This window comes from Danio rerio, chromosome 4, assembly GCF_052040795.2.
Source record: "Danio rerio strain M-AB ecotype USA chromosome 4, GRCz13ab, whole genome shotgun sequence".
In the NCBI taxonomy this organism is placed as follows: Eukaryota; Metazoa; Chordata; class Actinopteri; order Cypriniformes; family Danionidae; genus Danio; species Danio rerio.
The window spans coordinates 51,594,594-51,621,814 of record NC_141024.2 but is presented as its reverse complement, the minus strand read 5'-3'; the positions used below and the strand labels follow the sequence as shown (position 1 = coordinate 51,621,814).

The 27,221-nt window shown below is 35.7% G+C and overlaps 3 protein-coding genes, 1 long non-coding RNA gene and 3 other non-coding genes across 9 annotated transcripts in view; 5 read left to right on the top strand and 2 right to left on the bottom strand.

Moving 5' to 3' along the window:
- LOC137490940 (uncharacterized) overlaps nucleotides 1-27,221 on the top strand; it is a 627,578-nt gene that overhangs the window by 481,973 nt on the left and 118,384 nt on the right. The gene's annotated exons all lie outside the window — the stretch shown is intronic.
- LOC148682145 (uncharacterized) overlaps nucleotides 1-27,221 on the top strand; it is a 208,802-nt gene that overhangs the window by 126,197 nt on the left and 55,384 nt on the right. The window lies entirely within an intron of this gene.
- On the top strand, nucleotides 6,259-6,331 carry trnav-uac (transfer RNA valine (anticodon UAC)). The gene has a single exon. It is a non-coding gene; the product is annotated as a tRNA-Val (tRNA).
- Nucleotides 6,436-6,508, top strand: trnav-cac (transfer RNA valine (anticodon CAC)). The gene has a single exon. It is a non-coding gene; the product is annotated as a tRNA-Val (tRNA).
- On the bottom strand, nucleotides 7,555-7,637 carry trnal-cag (transfer RNA leucine (anticodon CAG)). Its single transcript has one exon. It is a non-coding gene; the product is annotated as a tRNA-Leu (tRNA).
- On the top strand, nucleotides 16,689-23,247 carry LOC137490938 (uncharacterized). The gene is made up of 3 exons (XM_088650507.1): nucleotides 16,689-16,742; nucleotides 17,586-17,735; nucleotides 21,841-23,247. The coding sequence occupies exons 2-3, from the start codon at nucleotides 17,651-17,653 to the stop codon at nucleotides 22,980-22,982; spliced, it is 1,227 nt and encodes a 408-aa protein (XP_088506633.1). The 5' UTR covers nucleotides 16,689-16,742; nucleotides 17,586-17,650; the 3' UTR covers nucleotides 22,983-23,247.
- Nucleotides 22,356-24,570, bottom strand: LOC148682147 (uncharacterized). Its single transcript, XR_015943008.1, has 3 exons — nucleotides 23,058-24,570; nucleotides 22,860-22,990; nucleotides 22,356-22,776 (listed from the first exon to the last, which is right to left on the bottom strand). It is a non-coding gene; the product is annotated as an uncharacterized LOC148682147 (long non-coding RNA).

Here is a 27,221-nt window from a genome sequence, read left to right as displayed (position 1 = left end):
TTTTTCAAAGTCAAAAACCAAATTAACTGAAATAAGAGAGATTGTAAAATATTACAGTGAAATTAAGACCACTTTATCAATCACACAGAGACATTTAAAATCACACCAAACATGAATATAAAGCCACAACATACACCATATTAAAAACCTAAACATTCTGTGTGGAATGTGAGTGAGCTGCTCTGGTGGAGAAAGTAAAGTCCAGGGCAAAGAGGGGGGCTCAGGATGCATGATCGAGACAACCTGAACAACTGGTTTTCTAGCTGATCTTCTTCTCACATTAGAAAGTTTATTGTTTTAGTGCCTGACCATTCTCATGGTCTTGTCTCGTGTGGAGTTCCATAACAGTTTGCAGATTTGAATATTATGGAGAGATATAGCCATTCTTACATATACAATAAATATTAGCTCTAATAATACAATTGTATTCATAACTGTTTCAATATATATATATATATATATATATATATATATATATATATATATATATATATATATAGGTCAATGACGTGACTCATTTTTTTGTGTTAGTTTCAAAAATAAAATCAAATTACTTGCATGCATTCTCTACTTTGAGGACCAAGTAATTTTTTTTTTAGGTTTTAATCCATTTTAAGTTAATTTTTAGGGAAATATTACATGGATGTTAATGTGGTATAACAAAAAAATGGTACCAAATAGTTTATCTTGTTTAAAAAATGTGAAAGCCTTAATAAAAATGTTGTATCAGCTAGTTTGGCATAATTTTACATTAGACTGTAATATTCTATGAGGCAGTAGAATATGGAGGCAGATGGATGTAATTTGAGGCTGTTTATTTGACAGATGCTGCACACAAGAACATGAGGTGGATCCGGCTAGGACAACAACACACTGCTCTGTCGAACTCTCAGTGGAAGGCTTCTTATTAGCTAAGGACCCCCTCTAGTGGTCACACTACCTCATGACATGTTATTGCTAGTTCACTACATCCCCTTCCCCCTGATAACAATAGTCCCTTAACAACTTAATCAAATATACTAACAACATTATGATTTTTTTTTTTATTTTTACACAGTCTAAGCTAGGGACTTCGGGTAGACTGCCTCCATCCCAGTGAGTTCCAGGACGCATTCTTGCCCTGTGGCTGGGGAACTCACCCCTACTCTAAGCATAGTCTTTTAAGTAACTGGGCAACTTCTTTGTCCTCGCAGACCTTCTGAGTTCCGGCTGCTCCTCTGCCTTCACAGTCCCTGACACAGTGACCCTGGGTGTCATTCCACTTGCCTGCTGTCCAACACTGTTCCCTGATGGTACAGGGTCTACTGATTCAGGCAATGGCCACTCCTCCAACTCTTGCAAGGAAGTATCCAACCCCACAGCTGTTTCAGCCGGAGATGCCACCTGTCTGGTCCTCACCTGATCAATGTGCCGACGCACTACCTACCAAGTGCGATGGTATACGACAAGGGTCCCGTCCTTTTCTGCACTGTTCCTGGAATCCAGGTAGGTCCTAAACTGAAGTTCTTGGTATACACATTTTCACCAACACTCACATGTCTCTCTTTTGCATGCAGATCATGATACCACTTCTGCTTCAATTGCTTGTTTTGCACTTGACTTTTAAAGTCAGGATGAACAAGATCCAGGGTAGACCTCAGTTTACGTCCACAAAACAGCTCTGCAGTTGATTTCCCCGTAGTCGACTGTGGTGTAATTCGATAACTGAACAACACTCTGGCTAGCCTGGCCTCAATGGAATCTCCTGTGCTCTTTTTCATCAGACTCTTGAACGTTTGCACAGCTCGTTCTGCCAAACCATTAGAAGCTGCATGGTATGGTGCTGTGGCTATGTGCTTGATGCCATTACGACTCATGAATTCCTGAAATTCCATCTGTGGCACTTCTCTGAGCTCATTAAACAGTGCTATCAGGGGCTTGTGATCAGTCACAATGGTAAAGGGTCTGCCATACACATATGTGTGGAATTTCTTTACCCCGAACAGGACGGCCAAACCCTCCTTATCCAATTGCGAGTAATTCTTTTCTGCTGCATTTAATGTCTGTGATACAAATCCTATTGGTCTGTCAGTCCCGTCTTCCATCCTGTGAGACAAAACAGCCCCTACCCCATATGGCGAAGCATCACACGCCAAGATAAGAGGTTTGGTAGGATCGTAGTGCACTAGTAAAGCAGATGACTGGAGAAGCTCTTTTGACTTCACAAAAGATTCTTCCTGCTCAGAGCCCCATGTCCACTTTGTTTCCTTCTTCAACAACCTGTGCAAGGGTGCCAACACTGTGGACAGACTGGGCAGAAACTTATGATAATAGTTTAACAAGCCTAGATAAGCCTTCAGTTCACTCACTGTCTGTGGAATGGGGGCTTCCTGTATCGCTTGCACCTTTTCTGCGACTGGCTGCACACCTGCAGCACTGATGCGGTGGCCCAGGAATATCACTTCCTCTCCCAGGAACTCACATTTGCTCCTTTTTAGTCTCAATCCACTAGATTTTAGTCTCCTCAGAACCTCCTCCAGATTCCTCAGATGCTCTTCATCATTAGCTACTGTGACTAATATGTCATCCAAATACACCACAACGTGCTTCAAGTTTTGGAGAATTCCCTCCATGGTGCGTTGGAAAATGGCTGGACTTGATGCCACCCCAAAAGGTAGTCTACAGTATGTGTACAGTCCCTTGTGTGTGTTAACAGTGACATATTTCTTTGCACTTTCATCCAGCATAATTTGCTGATACGCATGGCTCATGTCCAGTTTGGAAAATTTCTGACCTCCAGCTAACTGAGTGAACAAATCTTCCACTTTTGGAATGGGATATTGTTCCACACTGGATGCTCTATTTACTGTGAGTTTATAATCTCCACAAATTCGAATAGAGCCATCTGGTTTCCTCACCGGCACGATAGGAGCTGCCCACTCCGCAAACTGCTCTGGTTCAATAATTTTCTCCTCAACCAGTCTCTGGAGCTCAGCCTCCACCAAGGGCTTGACTGCAAAAGGAATACGTCTGGGCTTAAAGAATCGTGGTTGGGCCTCGGGGTTGACATGAATTTTAGCTGTGGTGCCTTTGAGTTGCCCCAGCTCTTCTTTAAACACCTCTGCATGTCTATCTAACACATCTGCTATCTTCCATGTCGGCACTGCTGTTACTTGATTTACCAGCTGTGGCAACAGCCCAAAATCTTTCAGCCAGCTTCGCCCCAACAAGTTAGGCCCCTCTCCATCTACCACGACCATTGTCATTTCTTTTTTTTACATTTTGGATTTCCACCGTTACTGTAGCTTAACCCAGCACTTCCGTCCTTTCCCCTGTATAGGTCTTTAGTTTCATACTGCAGGGTCTCCATTCTGGCATGTCTGCTTTTTTCCACAACTTAGAATATTGCCCTCTGCTGATAATTGTCACTCCACAACCCGTGTCGACTTCAAAGTACACTTCCATGCCATTTACACTCACTTTCTGTGTTATAGGGCCCACTTTTGGCTGGACTTGGGATACACTGTATATTGTGTTAATATCACTGGTGTCCTCCCTCTCGTTACATTCCTCCTCTCTAACGAGATAAGTCCTCCTACCTTTCTCTTTTTTCTCTCCTTTTAGTCCTTTGAATGGAGTGTTTTGCCCCCCAGCAGCTTGTTTTGCCCTGCATACGCGCTTGATGTGTCCCCGCTTTCCACATTTATGGCAGAGCTCATTCAAAAACTTGCATTCCTCTGGTGCATGTTGTCCTTTGCATCTGTAACACACCGTGTCTTTTTGTCGACCCTTCTTCTCAAATGTGTACACTCTATGCACTGCTGCCGGTCCTTTAAATGACTTCATGGTTTGTGCTGTGTCCTCCATTAACAATCCATGCAAATCTCTCACATTCTTGTTTGCAGACTCCATTGCCTGGCAGATTGTCAGTGCCTTTTCAAAAGTTAGCTCCACTTCCGATAGCAGCCTTCTCTGCATTCGGTCGTCGTTTACTCCACAGACGAGTCTGTCTCGCAGCATTTGTGGAAGTGTAGACCCGTACTCACAGTGCTGTGCTAACTTTTTCAGTTCTGCCACAAAATCAGCAACAGTCTCACCATCTTTCTGTGTACATGAGTTAAACTTAAATCTTTGCACTATCTCACTTGGCTTAGGGTTGTAATGAGTCTTTAGCACAGTCACCAGCTCCTCATAAGTTTTGTCTCCTGGCTTTTCAGGGCAGATCAAACTTCTTAATAAACTATATGTTGATGCCCCAACACCACTTAACAGCACCGCTTTCTTTTTCTCAGCACTGTCAATTCCATTGGCTTGGAAAAAATATTCGAGCATTTCGATATATTCATCCCATAACTGCGATGCATTATCAAAAGGACTCACCGTCCCCACCAGTGAAGTCATTTTGTCTTGATAATCGCCGATATACTCTGCCAGTGATGTCGAGCGATCTGTTAACTCCAGCCTTTCTCAGCAATCAATCATGTCCTCTGACACGCCACTCCTTAAATCCTCGTCGCCAATTATGTAATATTCTATGAAGCAGTAGAATCTGGAGGCAGGATGGATGTAATTTGAGGCTGTTTATTTAACAGATGCTGCACACAAAAACATGCTGTGCATCCGGCTAGGACAACAACACACTGCTCTGTCGAACTCTCAGTGGAAGGCTTCTTATTAGCTAAGGAACCCCTCTAGCGATCACACTACCTCATAACATGTTATTGCTAATTCACTACACTGGTTTCCCCGACAAGTCCAAAAACATGTGGTGCAGGGGAATTGGGTAGGCTAATTTGTATGAGTGTGTGAATGAGTGTATATGGTTGTTTTCCAGTAATATGTTGCAGCTGGAAGGGCATCCGCTGCATAAAAACATATGCTGAATAAGTTGGTAGTTCATTCCACTTTGGCAACCCCTGATTAATAAAGGGACTAAACTTAAAAAAAATGAATGAATGAATGTTATATGGCAATTAAAGGTTTTGCATCTGAACACTCCAAATGTAACAATTGTTTTTAGTTGTCCTGAAGTGAATGTTTTCCTCAGCTTAATTACCTGGGCTGTTTATTTTGTTTTTTGACAGCAATACAATACATAAAAGCAGTTGCTGTTGTGTCTATCTTCAAATATTTGCATCAGTGTTGCTACTACCTGTAAGTTGACTATCTGCTGAACATTTACAGAATAGTAACCATGCTGTCTGTGATGTTGGCTCCTTACAGTCATTCACCAGCATTTCTTAATTTTTCACTTTATATTGATGGGCCTAGTGTGACAACAGATGAGCAGATAAATGTAACTTAAACTACACTAACTGTCTACTGAAAGTTGGGTTAAATGCAACGAATAGTTAGTTGAAGACTTTTGCAAATGCATGTATGAAATTTTTACCTAACCCTAACTTTATATTTGTTTAAAGTTCATTTTAAATTATTTTGTGTTGCTAATAGGCATCTGAATGTTTACTGAAAGTCTATGCAGACTACATTATCTACATCCAGACAATGACAACGAAAAAATCTTGATGGTAAATGTTCTGAAAACTTGTTTAAGATTTGTTGCATATCTACTAATACACTGTAATACACTACAACCTAATTTGGTAGCATGTAACTTATTAAAAGTTTAATAAATGTTGAGGATTTGTTGCATATCTACTGATAGATTGTTGACCATCTAGAACTTATTTTGGTAACACAACTTACTAAAAGTTTATTAAATGTTTACGTGTTGTAAAAATTGTAATGATTGCCTAAGAACATTTAAAAGACAATCTAAAGATACTACCCAGATGAGAGTAAACAGATAAGAACTTGAAAAGTAACTTCAACTTCAAACTTCAACTTCAACTTCAACAGACTATCTAAAGGGGGACCATCAAAATAAAGTGTTACCATTAAGGGAAGATTGTATCCAGGCACAAACATAGAAGATGGAACAAGGTTTGTAAAAAACAGATTTCCAGAAGAGATGGTCTCCTTACCATACAGCACCAAAAAGGGCCACAGCACTTTAGAGTCATGCACACCAATCAGGTAAAAACCTGTCGACTATGCATGAGCTCAGAAAATGTGATGAAGGAATGCCCAGACTTCAGGTGCTTCAAATGTGACGAAAGGGGACATTTCGCAAGGACCTGTACAGCTGTGTTGGGCCCGGATTGTAAATTGGCCCTAATACCTGCAGGGAGCTTGTCAGGCTGAGTTGGTTGATTGACATAAGCGTACACCTTGTTTTATCCTTGCAGGCCTAACTTCGCTGGCGAAAGCGCTTGTGGGGTTTCTGTTGTGTAGTGGCCATCACATTCGCCTTACACACGAAAGGTCCTCGGTTCGAAACCGAGCAGAAACAGTGCTCTTCTTTTCGCGAAAAAATAATAGCATCCACTGCGCCCCCAGCAATGATCGTCAACAGGCACCCAATCAAAATGGGTTATCTGCTTCTTCTGCCTGAAGGTTTCCGTAGTGTAGTGGTTATCACGTTCGCCTCACACGCGAAAGGTCCCCAGTTCGAAACTGGGCGGAAACAACCACTGGCTTTTATGACAATTGTCAAATCATGCTTCTGTTGAGTACTGAGAGCGGTGTGAGGCTAGAAGTTTGAATTCATCTCAGTGTTTACCTCCCCTCGCGGTGTCGCAAACTTGCGTAGAATCTGATTTCTTTTAGCTTTGTGTTGTGCATGAGCAGGTGGCCAGTGCGTTTGCTGGCCCTCCACGGTGCAGACCGTACAAGACAGCCCTATAAAAAAAAAGACTATAAATACTTGAAGCAGCACTAGCCTATTGGTTTTCGTAGTGTAGTGTTTATCATGTTTGCATTACATGCTAAAGGTCTCCTGTTCGAAACTGGGCGGAAGCATACAATTAGCGGACACTTTTGTCCAAAGCGACATACAATAGTGGAGGTATTCAACAAGACGAGGCAATGCATACGAAAAAGGGCTATTTATCCCAAGTAATTTGTTTGTGCTCAGAGAATTTAGTGCTGGAGTAGGAGTTTCGTTTTCTTTAGGGAGAGGGATATTCCCCTTGGGTTCGGGTGTGCTCTGAAGAGATGGGTGTTAGCTGTCGTTTGAAGGATACCAGTGTATCCCTAATTCGAGTGGGAATGGGAAGGTGATTCAACCAGCGTAGAACATTGAATGAAAACATTGTGGAAAGTGACTTTCAGTCTCTCTGCGATAGCACCACAAGACAGTGCTCTCACCCTAACCGGAGGCTCCTGTGGTTATCACGATGGCTTTACAAGCGGAGGGTCTCCTGTTAGAAACTGGGCGGAAACATTCAGATTTGCTTTTATGCACATTCTCAATCGGCTCTCTGCTCCCTGGATGATCCACGATACTAGGGCGTGGATCTGTCAAATGTCATGATTTGACGTTGTACGAGGATTTGACAAAAAAAAATGCCTCTGCAAACCTTAAAAACCAACGCCATCCCAGAACAATTTTTTTGATCCCCTTTCGGTGCACTTGCATTAAAGCCTGTGTGATGCGGCGCCTTGTCAGTGTTACTGTATCATTCGGACATGGGGGCAGAGAGTTAAAGAAAACGCACTGCCGCAGGCTCGGTTTGTCAAAAGTGGGATTCGAACCCACGCCTCCAGGGGAGACTGCGACCTGAACGCAGTGCCTTAGACCGCTCGGCCATCCTGACATGCAAACTTGGCAGGAGCTGTCTCCTGGGAGCCACACCGCAGTACCGTGTTTTGGATTTTTTTGGGACAATGGAAAGCACAAAGGACAAATTCACTGGACTTTCGGGCAAAACAAGAGGAGAAAATAACACAGAGATGGATGGTAAAAAGGAAAGAGGAGACGACACGGGAGTACGAGAGGGAAAACAGATGGGAAACAACACAGCACAAGGAGGAGAAACAAACATGGCTAACATGGAACGACAAGAAAATCAGCAACAGGAAAGACAACATGAAAGGAGAGGAAAGAAGTACTTGAAGGAAGCAACTGTAATACTAAACGTGGACAAAGTAAAAGAGGTGAGTTTCAGACATTATTAAGGCGTTAACAGAAAAATGTGGACATGGGAGAATTTTGGCAATAAGACCGAGAAAGGACAAAGAATATGAAATAACTTTAGAAGAGGAAGAAACTTGTGACAAACTGATTGATGGACTAACAATAAATGAAGAGAACTGTGAAGTTAAAATGTTACAAAACAGAGACTATGTTGTCTCCTTTATGCACTTGCCTGTTTATCTGGAGGATAGTGTAATATTAGAAAAATTGGATGGATGGGGTGTTAGCCCCTTATCAAAAATTAAAAGGAGGACATATCCGGGCACTGAGATTGAGGATGGGACAAGGTTCATTAAGACACGGTTTCCCAAGGAGGTGGCTTCGCTTCCATATAGCACGAAGTTTGAAACGGCAGAAGGACCACAATATTTCCGGGTGATGCACAGCCACCAAGTTAAGACTTGTAGGCTGTGTATGAGCCCGGAGCATGTGATGAAGGACTGCCCAGACTTTAGGTGCTTTAAGTGCGAAGAAAGAGGACATTTTGCAAGAAACTGTGATGCAATTAAATGCCCGGAATGCCTCCAAATTTTAGCAAAATGTGAATGTTGGATGGAGGCAGAGGAAGGAGAAGAAAGAAACCAGATAAGCAGGCAAGTGCATAAAGTAAACAATGTAGAACAAAATGAAGGAGAAGAACAAGCTGGAGTTTTACAACCAAAAGACTTACCGAAAGAGAAACAAAATGGAAAAGAAATTCAAGAGGATAAGAAAATGCATAAGAGGAATAATGAAGATGACATTTTTTTGTGAAGAAAGACATGAAGAAGAGAGAGGAAAAATGCAAAATGAAGCAAATGAAAGACTGATATTGGAAGAAAGGGAGAGGCAAACGCTTTTCAAAGAAAATGAAAAAAGAGAAGAAGAGGATAATGAAAACATAGAAATGGAAACAATGGACAATTCTCAGATGTGTGGAGACAACGGGGTGAAGACTGGACAAAGAAATGAAGAAAAAAGTAATGAAATTGGAAGAGAAGAAGAAATTAAAATGGACAGAGAGGAGAGAAGAACAATTCGAAGAAGGACATTAAAGATTAAACCTAATCTAGAAAGTACAAAGAGAAAATTGACTACAAGAATGAAAAACATGAACAGATATGAAGTGTTAAAGGAAATGGAGGGAGATGATGAGTAATAATGATTTTTAGGTTTTTAATTTTATTTTTATTTCTTTTAATGGTTTTAAAATGTGTATCTTTTAATGCAAGAGGTATGATGGAAAAAGGGAAATTCGAGAAAATAAGAGAAAAATGTAAAAATAAGGACATGATAGTATTACAAGAAACAAACTGGAAAGATTATGTAATGGAAGATTTTAAAAAGAAGTGGGAGGGGAATATCTTATATAACAATGGTGATGGCAAATCTGGAAGAGGGGTGGCATTTTTAATAAAAAAAGATGTTTTTAATATTAAAAAAATTGTGTATAAAGACAATAATGGAAAGTGTTTAGTGATAGAAGTAAACTATGAAGGACAAGAAATGATTATAGCCAATATACATGCACCTACGGAAGAGAAAGATAAAAAAGAGTTTTTTAAGATTTTAAATAAGGTAATTGAGAGATATAAAAAAATAATAATGGTAGGAGATTTTAATACAGTTTTTAATAAACAAGACATGGCAGATGGAATGGTTTTTAAATCTGACACCGCAAGGAAAGAACTAAAGGAGCTAATAAAAGTAAATAATTTAATAGACATATGGAGGGAAAATAACAAAGAAAAAAGAGAGTTTTCAAGGAGACAAATAGTTGGAGATTTTATATGTCAAACAAGAATAGATTTTATATTATGTACTAGGAATATTGAGAATTTTATAGAAAACATACAGTATGAAGAGAACAGTTTTAGTGATCATAAGCTCTTGCATTTTAAAGTGAATGTAGATAACATACAAAAAGGACCAGGAACTTGGATTTTAAACACAACCATTTTAAAAAATGAAGATTATGTTCAAAAAGTCAAAGAAATAATAGAGAAAGAAAAAGAAAATAGAATGTATGATGAAGATAAAAGGATATGGTGGGAAAACACAAAATACCAAATAAGAAAATACACAATCAAATATTGCGCAGTACTACAAAGATGTAAAAAGTATACAGAAAAAGAAGTTAAAAAATCCTTAGAAAAAGAATTAAACAAAGAAAATAAAGATATTGAAAAAATCAAAGAAATAGAGCAAAAATTAAGAGATTTAGAAGAAGACAAATATAAGGGGGCAATGTTGAGGAGCAGATCTAAATACACAGTAGAAGGGGAAAAATGCACAAAATTCTTTTTTGATTTAGAGAAGCAAAGAGGTAAAGCAGGAATACTAAAGGAAATTAAAGGGAGAAATGGAAAAATTGTGAAAGGAAACATAGAAATACTAGAAGAAATCAAACATTTTTATGAAGATCTTTTTGAAGCAAAAGGTATTGATGAAGAAAAAGAAAGGAAGATTCTAAATTATATAAAAGTAAAATTAGAAAAAGATGACAACAAAGAATGTGACAGAGAAATAGATGAAGAAGAGATTGAAATTGCAATAAATCAACTAAATAAAAAGAAAAGTCCAGGTATAGATGGAATAGGAAATGAATTTTATATTGTTTTTAAAGATATTTTAAAAGGAATACTAAAAGAAGTTTTTAAAGAAATGTTTAAATGTAAAGAGATGAATGAAAGAATGGGGATGGGATTAATGAAGTTAATATATAAAAGAAAAGGGGCAAAAACTGAATTACAAAATTATAGACCAATAACAATGTTAAATACAGATTTAAAGATTTTAGCAAAAGTTTTAGCGAATAGATTAAAGGAAGTGATGCCTAAATTAATTAAATCAAACCAAGCATATGCAATAAAAGGGAGAGATATTGCAGATGTAACAATGAGTATTAAAAGCACAATAGATTATATACAAGAAAAGAAGATGAATGGTTTTTTAATTAGTGTAGATTTTGAAAAGGCTTTTGACAGAGTAGAACATACTTACTTATTTGATGTACTCAAAACATTTGGATTTGGAGAGAATTTTATTAATTGGATTAAAATTTTATATAAAGGGGCTTTAACAAAAGTAAAATGCAATGGTTTTTTAACAGATTGTTTTAAAATTACAAGATCAATTAGACAAGGATGTCCTCTTTCAGCGCTATTATATTCCCTAGTCGCAGAACCTTTAGGGTTAGCAATAAAACAAGAAACTAAAATTAAAGGAATAAAAATAGAAGAAGAGGAGGATGAAGGAAAAATATACCAGTATGCTGATGATACAACAATAATAGTGAAGGAGAAAAAGAGTGTAAAAGAAGCCATGAAAAAAGTACAGGAGTTTTGTAAGGGAACAGGAAGCAAAATAAATGAAAATAAAACACAATATATGAGGTTTGGTAAAGCAGATATTTTAACAGATTGTTTTCAATTTAGAGAAGTAGAAGAGCTGAAAATTTTAGGAATTTTAATTGGTAAAAATGAAAGAAAAGCAACAGAAAAGATGTGGGATGATCTAATAAGAGGAATAGAATCAAGATTAAATTTCTGGAGGATGAGAGAACTTTGCTTAAAGGGGAAAGCCTTAATTTTAAATGTTTTAATGACATCAAAGCTGTGGTATAAATTATATGTAACAGAAATGCCATGTTGGATAGAAGGGAGATTGAAAAAGTGTGTTCAAGATTTTTTATGGGAGGGGAAACCCCCAAGAATTGCGTACAATACAATAATTGGAGCAACAGAAGAAGGAGGGATAGGATTGATGGATATTAAACAAAGGAAGAATTGTCTTAGAATCAAAATAGTTAAAAAGCTTTTACAAGAGGAGAACTCAACAGAATGGAAAAAAGTTATGAAATATTTTTTAAACAAAGTTGGCAATTTTAACTTAGGAGAAGACATTCTTTGGTTAAAAACAAAAAACTGGATGACGGAAAAGTTACCAGGGTTTTATCAAGAAATTTTAAGTGCATGGGGGAAATTTTTAGACGGAGTATTTTACCAAGTAAAGGGAAGAGAAAACTTGTTAAATCAACCTTTGTTTTTAAATAAAAGTATTTTAAAAGAAGGGAAGGAACTATTTTTTAAAAAATGGATGGATGTAGGGATTTTAAGAATAAGGGATGTTCTTTATGAATTCAAAAAGGGATTTTTAACTAAGCAATATATAGTCGACTTAATGGAAGAAGCTAAAGAGGAATACAGTGTAAAGGAAATAGAAAATAAACTTGAAACGGTCAAAGGTGCCATACCAAAAGAATGGATTACAAGAATAGAAAATATGGAAGAATGTGGGAATGAAAAAATCATACATGTCAATTTAAAAGGAAAGCTTTGTGATTTTAAAGATTGTTTACTGAAAGACTTTTACACTGTTAAAAATTGTCTCGTTAAAAAACAGTAAAATACTGGCAGCTGCAGTTGCCAGCAATGTACTGTTATTTTACAGTATGTTGCTGTAAAAATACATGGACTACATTGATTTACACAATACTCAAGTGAACTCATTTTGCTCACTGAAAGCAACTGCCTCAACTTGGTCAACTGCTGAATGAGTTTATGAAGTAATGTGCTATATATGCTTAGAAGCATACTTATAATGATAACTTATTTTAGTTAATTAGAAAAGTTCAGTTTAACTCTAATGTCTTATTTTTCACAACAGCACACATACATGTAAATCTGGAATCACCAGAGAGATTCTGACTGCATCAGCAACTAAACAGCTGCTATCTTTAAATAAAGAAACATGCAGAATAACATCAGCAGCTCATTGTTCATCTTTAACTCATACACTGGCTCTACTCTCCTCCACAACGGTGACACACAGAAGAAATTAGCTTCAGGTTTTACAGTAAAATACTGTTTTTTCCTTGATTTAACAGTAATCTACTGGCAGCTGTGGTTGCCAGCAATATACTGTTTTTTTACAGTCTACTTCCGTTGTGTAAATTAACAGTATTTTACTGTTAAAATACATTTTTACACTGTGTTTTTACCTCTCACACCTTTAACCCTTTAAACCCCAGAGCATATACTTCAGTTTTAATTGAAGTGTCCACACTACTGAGTGTTCAAGAAACATGTAGCAAAGCTGAAGTAAATTCATTAATTAACTGACTAATTAAATGATAATTGAGGATTAACAATGAACAAATGAAGAAATACTGAAGGGAAAAAACAAGAACAGAACATACAAAACTTTAGTCACAGCTTTATAATGAAATAACCTGAAGAACAACAAATGATTAAATCATTTAAATGATCAGCGGATGATTAAACAACTCTACAAACATCATCACCAGCTACACTTATTACTTAATACATGTATTTTTGTATAACATCTACTAAAGTTCTTCTTGAGAAAAAGTTAAAGTTTTACGTCACCATCATGGAGAACAGAGTTTGCTTTAGTTGGGCTCTTAGCCCTGTCATTTTTAACATTTATATATCTTGGCTGCTGCAATTGTTAAGAACTTTGTTTGAAAAGCTCCTTTGTTGTGGCAAGCCAGCCAAAAACCTAAATAAGATCTGGTGATGTTCATGTTGCTGTTAAATGGCAGAGTCTGTTCTCATTTAGTATAATAAAATGTACTGCTCCTATTCAATGTTAAATCTATTGTTTTACATTATATGTGTATATATATATGGCAATGATTTCTGGAAGTTTTTAAGAATATCTTGGACAATAACACTGCTCTATGGTGTAAATCGCACTCAAAGAGACATCAATAATCAGCATATGAACCTCAATAATGGTGAAAACAAAATTAACAGTTTAACTTACAAACAGGAAACTGCAAGTCTAAACATAAACAACAGCAGAATCAAACACAAATAAAGAAAACTGTGAGACCATTATACAACATTTATTTGTACCGCAATGCATGCTGGGATATTTGTACAGTGCCACTCCCAGCATGCATTGCAGCATGAAACATTTGAATTGTTACCATTGTTGAGATACAAGGTCAGATTCATGAGGTCTGAGTGTGTATTTGTCATAACTGAACTGTTTTTGTATGTTATTTCTTAACTGTTAAGTAATTACGGAGGTATTTTATCTGTTTCCACTTCTCATTAATTAAATTAATACCTGCAACTAAGCATAAAATCTATTGAATGTGTCCCTTCTTCCAGATTTATACCAAAACATTTATCAGAACTAATTTCAGATAAATAGATTTCTCTATTTATTGACTTCCCAACTTTATTGCTATAATACAAACGTTTTGTAAACTCTGTATTACAGCAGTTGGAAAGTCTTCTTAAATGAGTTCAAGGGTGAAGAGCCCAACTAAATCAGCCCCTCACTCCATTACGGTGACACAAAAAACACCTTAATTTCTGTTGGATCTCAATGAGAATAGTATGGAAGTCAAATCAGTCAGTAATAAGTGTGTGTCTGCTGTTGTTTGTGGAGTTGTTTAATGATCCTCTGCCGAGACTGAAGCTGTTTTATTTTATTTTATTTAATGCTGTAACTCAAGTCACTGTTTGTGTTTCTTGTTTATTTTTTTCAGTAATTGTAATTATTAACAGCAGGTGTTCATCAGTGTCTGAATTCACTCATTAGTGTTCATTAACTCTGTCAGGTGAACTATATTAGTGAACTAGTGTATGAAATAGTGAACAAGGACACAAAGCGTGATTTCAAACACAGACTTCAAAACATCGAATCTGAACTCTGTTAGCTCACAGTTTTCTGCAGTTGGTTACTTTCTCGAAAACAAAAATGTTACCCAGAAAGCACTGTTTTTAACAGAATATTACTGTTTTAGTAAAAAAACATTATTTTACTGTAGAATCTGACCGTTTTTAACAGCAATTTTTTACAGTGTACACATTAGCCTACTACTATATCTGAGTCTTAATCTCATCCTCATAATTATGACCTCTTCTTTTCTTTTTCTACAACTTCATAGGCCTATATAGGGTTTATTTTTTCCACATGAATTGTCGTCTCTTATTTGTGTTTCATGTTTCCTGCCATTCTTCAGCAATATCTTCAGTAATATTTAATTTACCTTTACTTACAGAAGCAGTAAAGGGGTAGTTCACATACAAAATACAATTCTGACATTTACTCATCCTCTATTTGTTCCAAAACTGTTTGAGTTTCTTCTGCTGAATGGAAATGAAGAGAATACAGGAGCAAAAACAGCCACTGCATGGTTCAACAGTTTATATTTTGGACATGGCTGCTTTTTTCAACATTTTCTGGCACAGTAAATGTTTTTGGAACTCGATTACAATTGAACCAGTAAAGTCACGTCACAGGTTTTGACAATGTTTTTGGGTACTTTTCTGGACTTTGAGCATCTCGGGACTCTTGCTGTCTATGACAGATGAGGGAGCTCTCTGATTTCATCTAAAGTGTCTTCATTTGCGTTCTGAAAATTAGCAATGTTCTTAGGGGATTGAAACAACAGGTAGAGGGACAATCATTCTCGAGTGCCAAGTTTACACTATAACACACGCATTCCACCACTGCTGATATACAGCCACATTGCATTGCTTTTTAAACTTTATTTATTCATTTTTTATTGCAATAACAACAGGCCATTACAACAAATAGAAATACAAAAACTGATAGCACTGCTACTCGTGTGGTATTACTCATGTATTCATTCATTTTCTTTATGGCTCAGTCCCTTTATTAATCTGGGGTCGCCAAAGTGGAATAAACAGGCAACTAATCCAGCACATGATTCACGCAGCAGATGCCCTTTCAGCTGCAACTACTGGGATACACAAACACCACATGCATACAGCATGTCTATGGACTTTGGGGAAACCAGAGCATCTGGAGGAAACTCATGTGAACACGGGGAGAACATGCAAACTCCACACAGAAATGATAACTGACCCAGCTGAGGCTCAAACCAGCAACCTTCTTGCTGTGAGGCGATCGTGCTACCCAATGCACCACTGTGACGCCTCACATATGTGTAATTATTTCAAGTATTAAACTGGTATTGGTGAACAACTATGGTTACTAAAAGGCACCATTCAGATGTAGTGATTGTAATGATCTGGGCAATCACGTATGTATTGATATAGACGCTATGCTTATTTGTTTTAAGAGATGTTAGGCAGGTCCTGTTCATGTAATATGCTTTAGGTTATCAAGTTTGTATTGGCATGAACAGCTATACCTGTTAACAGGTTTCATATATGTAAAACGGTCCTATTCAGTTAATGGTCAGGCAGCTATTAATAAAGATGACTGCACATGATGATGAGCCATTTATTTAAATGAATATGTGACACAGATATTTAAATTTCATTGTTGCAAACAAGTTACAGGAGTAAGTGCAGTTGTTGTTTTATGTCGGAAAAGTTAAGTTGCACATGCTAAATTTACACTCAAATAATATCTGATTGCTAACATTATAAAATGTAAAATCTAAACATGTGTGGATGCACTGTTCAACTTTGTATTAAGTTCTTCAGTCAAGTTTCAAGTTTCTTTACAACAATTTATTTATTTATTTGTTTGTTTGTTTATTTGGTTAAATATTGTTTTTATCCTTACAAATGGACTGTAGCCCAAATAAGTTTCAACCTATTACATATATAGGTTGGAACCTGGCAGGCATTTTGGAGAATTTGATGTTTGCCCATTCAAACATACAAATAGGTGGTAAAAAGCTTTAAAAAAAAAAAGACTTTTATTATGGTGTGTTGGTGTGATGTCATAAGGCTGCGCCGCTCCCGCACTGTTATTCAACTGGAGAAAGGTTTGTTTTAAAGCTTTTACACAGATGTAAACCGACTGATTACAATTTCAGGTTGTTCATTTAATGCTGGATGTACCTGCTGTTGACAATATAATTTGAACCCTTTATACAACAAAGTATTATTTTACTCACAGTAAGGCCTATTGTTTAAATAAGATAGGATAAACTTTATTTGTCCACAAGAGTAAATTCTTGTCTCATGCAAATAAGTGCTACAACGTTGCTGTAAGCAGACAATAAAATAAATACAACAAACAAAACAATTAAGAAAAAATGTTAAAGTTTGAATAAAACAACAGTAAAGTGTGTAATAAGTGTTTTAATGAAGGTTTAATTTATTAAGTAGCATCATGTCATTTAATTCGAAGTATACATCACTATATATAAGAAATGGAGATAGAGGTAAAGTTGGTTTTATATTTATACATTCAGACTTTCCCCTTAATAATATAATTTCTTTAAAGTATTATTTGCAAACTCTAAATAGCGAAATCATATTAGCACTCAATGACTATCAAAGTACAACATTGGTCACAGTCAAATAAACAGTGTTAATGTTGTTTTCAAGCCACACTTGCATGCTAATTCCTTTCGAATATTCAAAGTAACATGGTAAACAATACAGAGACTTCTAAATGAACGAACGTGTGAATATAAAACCAACTTTATCTCTATGAAATGGAGTACTAGGTTTCATCAGCTCATTTGTGGCTTTTGTTTCTTGCTCAGACTTAACTGATTTCTTTTTGGTAATCACTCTATAATTAAATAAATAAACGGTTGAAGCAAGTGTTGAAGAGAAGTTATTTTGTTTCTGTTCATTGTTTTATTTATTTTAAACAGGATAAAGTGTCCAAACACAGAGAAAAACTCCTGCTGAAGCGACTGATCTCCACACTGTTATAAAGATGGCGTTTATTAAAGAGGAGAGTGAAGATGTGAAGATTGAAGAAACATTCACAGTCAAACAGGAAGATCCACAGGAACAAACAGGTTGGTTTTTATTCTCAAAGACCAACTCAGTCATTTGATCCTCATTCAGATATTTTAACTCATTGAAAGACAGGAACTAGTTTCATTGTCACTTGTTCTCATGTCTTTTGTCATTGTTTTATGTATTATTAGTCTCCCATTTCTCTACCTTCTTAAGGTTATTGCTTTTCTTGTTCTCCTACTGTTTGTAAAGCGTCCTTGAGCGCTGGCACTATATAAAATACATAAAAACAATAAATTAAAAAAGTTGAACTGAGCTGACAATATTTGACCCACAGTATTCTCATAAAAGATATCTGCTATTACAGTGATAGTGTTGGCTTAGTACTTTCCACTTGCATATGTCACATTGATCACAATTCCCCTTTTTTAATTAACCTTTTGGGATTAAACTTGTTTCTAGTAGTTGTTACTAGTTCTCACAGATAGTATCTGAATTAGAATTACAACATTTTTATAATAACTAATTTCCAGGGCTATTTTGTTTAAACAGGGTTTCCACAGGGTCTTAAATTGTCTTAAATTCCAAAATCTAAATTTTAGGCCTTAAAAAGTCCTAAATTTACTGAAATATTGTGTTGTAGGTTTTAAAATCTTTTTTTAAAAGTCTTTATTTTTCTTTGTTCATATTTTGCTACCCTGTCTGGCCAAAACCCATACGATCACCAACAATCCATCTCAATAAAACTTTCAACTTTTTTGTTCAAAAAGGTCATTTTAACTCCTATTTATCATAATGGTGTAATTATTTTCCTTACAATATCATTTGTTTAAACGTGCTCCATGTATTTACTGCTGAGGACATCGACCTGGACCGATTGTTGTGCATAGATTTGGTTAATTATAGTTTTTAAAACATTTATTTATTATTATATTTTTTTTATTTTAAAGAAAGTTTATTTTGGAAAAAAAAAGTGTGTGGATACAAGTAAAGCTTGCTTTTTTACACATTTAAAATCTTTTGCTAAGAAATATCCAAAAAAAGAATATTTTTTTTATTCTAATATTTTTTTTGATAGGACAAATACAAAATCTGGGCCATTTGAAAAACCCTGGTTTAAAGTATGTCAGAAAACATGTATGCCCCAATTTTAAACATGCTGAATGAAATTGACTCTAAAATAATTAATCATTATAAAACATTGTACAGTATTCTGAACTATATGATGTTGTGGGGCGACGTGAGACAAAACAAACAAATAATAGTGGAACAATAACGTTTAGCAATACCAGTGGTGGATTTAGGCATGGGTAATGTGGGCGATCGCCCAGGGTGGGATTTTCCTGGGGGTGGCAAAAAAAAAAAGTCCCCTAGTGAAAGCATTTATATACGATTACTTTATGCAAATGTATTCATTAAGAGTGGCAATCTCAAAATAAAGACATTAGGGGCCATTTACATTTGGCATTTTTTGCGAGTTTGTTATTCTCAATGTGCAACTGAAACATCGCTTGTGAAAGCAAACTGATGCATGCGTACAGAAAACCAGCAACTCACACATGCTCCTGTGTGAATCCCGGTTGTTTGCATTCACGCCAAAAAGTTAAGCGTCGCTCATGCGCCATGAAACCGAATTAACAGCCTTTTGTGCAGAAGTGTCGGCACACAGCGAGTTTTGCATAGTTTATGTAAAGTTCATGTAATTTGATGATGGTGTTACTTTCACTCAGCATGGCTATAAAGCAGAAAGGAGGGATAAAGAGTCAGGGAGGTAGGACAGGTCTAAAGGTCTAAGACAAAAGATAATTTGGTAACACTTTACAATAACTACACACTTCCATACTTTGTTAAGGATTAATTTCCTATTACTAAATTATTTATGGGGAGTGAAGCGCAATGTTCATGATAAGTGGGGGCAGAGCGGGCCAGAATCACGGTGGCAGCAGATCAGATGACTGTCAGACCAAGGGGAAATGTCCCTATGTCTACCTATGGCCAGTTCGCCCTTGAGTTTTACTGTTTTCTATTGTTTATTATTCCTGGTCATTTCTCCAATAATTGTAAGTTCTAAAACAATAACATATGAGATCAGGTCACTGCTATGATATGATTGACAATTTATGTATGTCACTGTTTGTCATTGTGCTCTGTTTATTCTGAGAGCTGAGGCTGAGTATTTGTAGAGCTTTTAACTCTTGAAATTATTAACTCCGCGTCATTCTAACACTGAAGAAACAGAATCCTGTGTTATCTGTAATCTCCTTTCACACTGTTCATGCTATACCTGATGTTCATTAACAGACGTTTCACATTCGCAAACGTTTTGGTTCGCAAACGGTGTTCCAGAATAACATTGTTATTTGTATATTTATGTTTTTCAATGTTCCTGACTGGACAAACAGCAGGTCATCTTTTTAGATGGCATTTCTTGTCGGGTTAACAATATCTGCAAATCAGGAGAAATACCATCCTTTTAGAAAGTAGCTATTATTATACCAATACCTAAACCAGGAAAAGATTATTTAAATAATTATCGTCCAATAGCACTTACCAGTTGCCTTTGCAAAACAATGGAACGAAAAAAAAACAGAAGTATATCATTAATAAATATTATTGTGGGTTTAGAAGAGGGAAAAGTACTCTTTGCCATCTTATACGATTAGAATCTTTTGTACGAGATGGTTTTATTAAAAAAGAACACATATAAGCAGTTTTTTTTTTTTTTTAATCCGGAAAAGGCCTTTGACACTACCAGGAAGTATGGTATTTTAAAACATTTACACCAGATGGGTGTTTGAGGAAATTTGCCTAATTTTATTGCAATTTTTTTTTTTATTCAATAGAGTTTTTCGTGTGCGTATGAAAACTATATTATCTGAATATATGAGCATATATAGCATATATGAGAATCAGGAGTGCCCCAAGAAAGTATACTATCAGTAACACTATTTAGTATTAAAATTAATAATATTGTAAATGTTAATGGGAATAATATATTTTGTAGTTTATATGTAGATGATTTATGTATTTGTTATAAAGGGAAAAAATATGTATACAATCAAGAGACAAATTTAAATATGTATAAATAAAATATATGACTGGTCAGTTTTAAATGTTTTTTTAATTTTTCTAAATAAAAAAAAAACTGTATACATGCATTTTTGTTTTTTAAAGGTCTAAGCATTTAGATCAGGATTTTTTTTACATAGAGAAACTATACAAGTTGTGAAAAAGGTAAAGTTCCTAGGAATGAGTTTTGACAATAAGTAGTCTTTTATTCCTCATATTAAAGTATTACGAAATAGATGTTTTAAAACAATTAATGTATGAACTTAATCTTAGAAAAGTAAAATAAATAAATAAATTAGGACCTCTGTAATGAAATCCAAGACTTTGTATAATAATTAAAGGCTATTAAAGCCTTAATTTAAGATTATCAAATTTAAGACTTTTTCAATGCTTTTAATTGTACTCTGATTAGGTTTTGCATATAAATACTTGCGCTTGACACATTTGTTTCAGACTGTTATTGGCCTATTACATTCTAAATGATGTAAATTCTAGTACATCATTTTTTAACGGTACCTTTAGAACCTTATAACAGCACTAAAAGCAGCATCGAAGCAGTCTCCTTTTAGTCATTCCACCTCTTCATGGAGATTGTCAGACTGATCTGGTGTATTAAAAAACTATTTTGGGTTCTGGAACTGAACAATAATGGTGTTCATGATGCTGGACATTCACTGGCACTAGATCCTCATAAATTTAGGAGTAAATCTTCCTTCTTTGCCATCCTCTGATGCGTTTAGGTTTCGCCGCAAAATTAAATTTTGCTGTAGAACGCGCAATGCGGACGTAAAGAACCTGACTGATATTCTACCGGAACCATGTCAGCAGAGTTTGTGCATAGTCCATAAACTATAACTTCTATGTTAAGCGACTTTGAAACAATTTACTTTGTAAAAGCACTAGATAAATAAAGATTAATTGAATTGAATCTGCTTAAATATGTACACGTTAATGGACACATCATAATCTGATTTATTTTACAATTACTGTGCATCAAAATTACAGTGTGTGTAGCCAATGTTTCCAGTGTCTTTTCACTTTTCAGCTTTTGATGAGAGTTTTTAAAACTTGATAACAACTAGTGTTTTTTTTCAGACCTAATTGAAGAGAATGAGGAGAGTAAAGAGGAGGAACATCATGTTAAAATTGAGGAAAAAACTCATTTACAGACTGATGATATTTTGAAAAGGAGAGACAAGAATCAATTCACCTGCACTCAGTGTGGAAAGTGTTTTGGAAGAAAAGACAATCTTAAGATTCACATGAGGATCCACACTGGAGAGAAACCATTCACATGCGCTCAGTGTGGGAAGAGTTTTAACTGCTCAGCAAACCTTTATAAACACATGAGGATCCACACTGGAGAGAAACCATTCACATGCAATCAGTGTGGGAAGAGTTTCAGCCAAAAATCAAACCTTAATCTACACATGAGGATCCACACTAGAAAGAAACCATTCAAATGCACTCAATGTGGGAAGAGTTTCAACCGCTCATCAGACCTTTATAAACACATGAGAATCCACACTGGAGAGAAATCATTCAAATGCACTCAATGTGGGAAAAGTTTTAACCGCTCATCAAACCTTCATCAACATATGAGGATTCACACTGTAGAGAAACCATTCACATGCACTCAGTGTGGGAAGAGTTTCAACTTTTCATCGAACCTTTATCGACACATGATGATCCACACTGGAGAGAAACCATTTACATGCACTCAGTGTGGGAAGAGTTTCAACCACTTATCATCCCTTAATCAACACATGATGATCCACACTGGAGAGAAACCATTCAAATGCACTCAATGTGGGAAAAGTTTCAACCGCTCATCAGACCTTTATAAACACATGAGAATCCACACTGGAGAGAAACCATTCACATGCATTCAGTGTGGGAAGAGTTTTAACTTTTCATCAAACCTTTATCGACACATGATGATCCACACCGGAGAGAAACCATTCAAATGCACTCAATGTGGGAAAAGTTTCAACCGCTCATCAGACCTTTGTAAACACATGAGAATCCACACTGGAGAGAAACCATTCACATGCACTCAGTGTGGGAAGAGTTTTAACTTTTCATCAAACCTTAATCGACACATGAGGATCCACACTGGAGAGAAACCATTCACATGCACTCAGTGTGGGAAGAGTTTCAGCCAATCATCACACCTTAATCAACACATGATGAGCCACACTGGAGAGAAACCATTCATGTCTAATCATCTTCTTTAATCCCACCCCTTTTCGCAGTGGCGTACAACAGAATTTCGCATACTCAATAGTGATGGGAAGTTCGGATCATTTTACTGACTCGGATCTTTGAGTCTCGTTCATCGAGATGAACAAATCTTTTTTCGAGTCATTTCGTTCATTTGGTTAAATTTGCCAAAATATTATTAAAATGTTACGAATTGCTTCCAAACACATCTACAACTAGCCCAGAAGGCTCATCACACAACAAATAAGTCATAAATAGATTATAAGAAGAAGAAAATAACAATTCAATGTTTACCTGCTCTTTTGTCTATGGGTATTGTTGTCTGTTTGCTCAGCTCACCTCTTCATGTCTTCAAATGTCAGTGGTGCGTTTACGTTACAATGACAATCACATACAATCTTAACCAATGTCCCCATTTTGAGCCAATAGGAGCCATGATAATTAGTTCACCTTTCGAGTCTTCTGGTTCTTGAGTCGTTCGTTCATCACGTGACAGAATAACTCAAACCCGAGGACTCGAGAGTTGAATAGATTAATTCTTTTTTTTTTTTGGCTCTAAACGCATATGATTGGCCCGTGATGAACGAATGATTCAAACCCGAAGACTCGAGAGGTGAACAGATCAATTCTTTTTCTGGCTCTAAATGCATATGTTTGGCTGTAGTCTTTCATGCGGTGAACGAACGACTCGATAGAGGACTCGAAAAATGTACTGATCTTGTCTCGCACTACACAACGTGCACATGAGCGAATTAATGAATCTTTTAGTTAATCCGAGTCATTCATTCATTTTGTCACATAACATGAAAGAAAGCATAAGAGATGAGTTATTTAATAAATCAAATAGTCTTTGTGAATATTTTTGTAACATATGATGCTGCAAGGATTAGACACTTAAACACTGTTTAATTGTTGTTTATTGTTTTATTATTATTATTATTATTTTACCAGAAAAGCTTTTATAACAAATCAGATTACTTTATAAATCACGACAATAAGATAAGCAAAAGAAAAACAAAATAGTGCACATCAAGCTAGGCTTTTTAATAAATAAAAACAAGTAAGCTTTAAATTAAATAACGTGTTTGTGCCATAAAATCTTTATATGAAATATGGCAACTCTTCCCAGTAGATTTTTTTATGAAACAGCAATTTAAGTGAAAGATATTATAAATAAAAAACAAAAGCCACAGGGCCTAATGAGCTTAACAGCTTGACTTGAGAACAGAACAGTGCATTTAAAAAAAAAAATTAAATTAAATAAGCTTTAAAACAACATTGTGTGGCTTTACTTGTTGGACTTGGCTTAAGGTTTGTTAGCATTTAAAACACAAGCTCTGAACCTTTGATAGGCTGAGTCTGTTTCTTCTTTTGTCATTAGTTGTTGTCGCAGGATAAAAGATGCTAAATGAGTAAATGCAAATGCAAACTTTCTTTATACAAATATTAGACCAATACATAAAGTCTGCATAGAAAAACATTATTAAACAAAAATGGGGTATAAATGAACAAATTACAAATCACTTGTAATTGTAGAATTTAATTAATCTATCGCCTAGCTTAGTGTTTGTTTTCTGATAGCAAGCCAGCAAATAGACAAATCATATATATATATATATATATATATATATATATATATATATATATATATATATATATATATATATATATATATATATATATATATATATATACTAGATATAAACCACATATCCAGTAGAAAAAAAAGTAAGAATAACTTAGTGACAATAGGACAGAACTTTTTAAAATTCTTACAAAATGCTTTTTAGGTACACATTGTTTGATGATTTTATGAAAAGTTTAAAATATAATCATATGATGCAACAAAAATTCAGTTTTACATAAATATTATTGACTGAGGTTCTCGTTGCAGTGTACAGGAGAACTACAGTTTAAGAATAGAAATGCACATAATAGTGTAAGGATGGCTAAATCTCTCCATATTATTAAAATCTGCAAACTGTTGTGGAACTCCACACGAGACAAGACCGTGAGAATGGTCAGGCACTAAGACATAAAACTTTGTAATCTGAGAAGAAGATCAGCTAGAAAAGCAGTTGTTCAGGTTGTATCGATCGTGCATCCTGAGCCCCCCTCTTTGCCCTGGACTTTACCTTCTCCACCAGAGCAGCTCACTCACATTCCACACCGAATGTTTAAGTTTTTAATATGGTGTATCTTGGGGCTTTTTATTCATGTTTGGTGTGATTTTAAATGTCTCTGTGTGATTGGTAAAGTGGTCTTAATTTCACTGTAATATTTTACAATCTCCTTTATATCAGTTATTTGGGTTTTGACTTTGAAAATATTTTTGACAGATGCTCCACTTCAGGGAAAATGGTCTTCGCATCAACTCATGACCAGGCAAGAGTCTTGGTGAAGCTTTTATTGTCTTGAATTTATGATGATTTGTATTTAGGCAAAGGGTGCAGAAGTGTCCGTGTGATCCTGTAGACAGGATACCCCATTGCAGATTGTGAGTCTCTGAGTTCTGCATCAGGACTTATATGCTGCAATGTATTTCTTCATGGTCAGGTATTCCTCTTTAACTCTTAAATGTATATTTGAGTAAATTATGTTGTACAATCTTGATTGGCTTATTTTGTTTAATTATGTGAACTGCAATGGAAAATCTTTTCCTGACAAATAAATGTAAAATTCTTGTTTAACTCTAATATCTCCTGAAATCATTTAAATGTAGTAGATTGTTTAGGCTGACGTTTCCGCAGCCTACAACCAGGATTAGTCATCTATTTAGGCACAATGGATGAAGCATGGGCACAGAATTAGAGACTTGTTGATTTCTGACAATCACTGATAATATAATCTAGGGGTATGATATCATGTAGGGGCTAAATCAAACTTTCTTTGAGTATGTGCAAGCATGGGGTGGCCTATTATTACTTAAAGGAAATTAGCTTATCTGCTAAGAATCGGAACTGGCGAGGATGTTTCCGTGTGCAGATGAAACTGGCCAGCCATACTGACTCTAAGCGACTTTGAGTAAACGATGAAACATTAATGGAATATAAGGATTTATTAGGTTAATCAATCTAAATTAGAACTAATCGCGACCTATAAGGTAATCAGCTTGAATTAGATAAATGTAAATCTAAAACTATTATAAATTGGAGTCAGAATAAAATTCAGAGCTAGAAACAAATTAAAATAAATTAAACAAAAATATTTCTTTTCACATGTGCTAAAAGGTTTACATGCATTTAACCTTCACCCATACTGTTAGTTCCGTCATGGGACTAATAGATGGACCCTCACATGTGTGTGTATTTATATAGTTTATAACCATAACAGTTCTACAGTTTCTTCTATTTTACTTGTTGATTTCTATTTTATTTAAATAGTGTATTTATTTTGTTAAAGAGTCCATATTATGGGTTTTTGAAAATGCCCTTCCATGTAGTGTGTAACAGCTCTAAGTGAAGTGAAATATCCAGCTACGGCTTAAATCTGTAAGTGTACAGTGTTTAAAACTGTTTATTCATCTATAAAAGAGTCGACTCATAGTGCTTCAAATGAGTCGTCTTGATAACGAGTCATTAGGTGTTTTGTGATGACATATCTACGTAACACAAATAGTTGCGTGCGCAAACCCAAGAGATTTGAAACCTGCGGCCTCGCCCACTAACACAAAAAAACAGCCACACACACGCGCGCCGGTTGAATGTGACGTCACACTGTGCATATGGATATTATTGAGTCTCTACCCAAAGATGAAACCTCAGCATTAGCCCAGCCTTGAGCAGTTTAAGTGCTTCTGGAAACCACATGCTTTAGACTGGGTGTATATTACATGCTTAATAATCAATTTTTAGACTGTGTTTGTGTGTGTGTGTGTGTGTGTGTGTGTGTGTGTGTGTGTGTGTGTGTGTGTGTGTTTGTGTGTGTGTAGGCCTATTATTATTTAAAATAAAATTTAAAATAAAAATGATTATATTATGTAAAAAATATTATTCTTTATAATTATATCCAGTTCCCCTAAAACTTTGCTTAAATACCATATACATTTATTAAATAAATAAAACCAAAAAGTAAATAACTGTTTGGCCTGACAAGTTTTCAGGACATATCAAATTTCAGCACAACACTAGCTAGTCTCACTCACACACACACACTTGTACACACTCTCACTAACACACTCACTCTTGTACATGCTCTCTCTCACACACACCTACATTCTATCTCGATTCAATTCAGAATGACTTTTTGAGCAT

What these genes read in the sequence shown, in the direction of transcription:
- LOC137490938 (XM_088650507.1), top strand. Translation starts at nt 17,651, where the DNA reads ATGGCGTTTATTAAAGAGGAGAGTGAAGATGTGAAGATTGAAGAAACA. An exon ending in AGATCCACAGGAACAAACAG is followed by an intron (nt 17,736 to 21,840) that starts GTTGGTTTTTAT and finishes GTTTTTTTTCAG; the next exon opens with ACCTAATTGAAGAGAATGAG.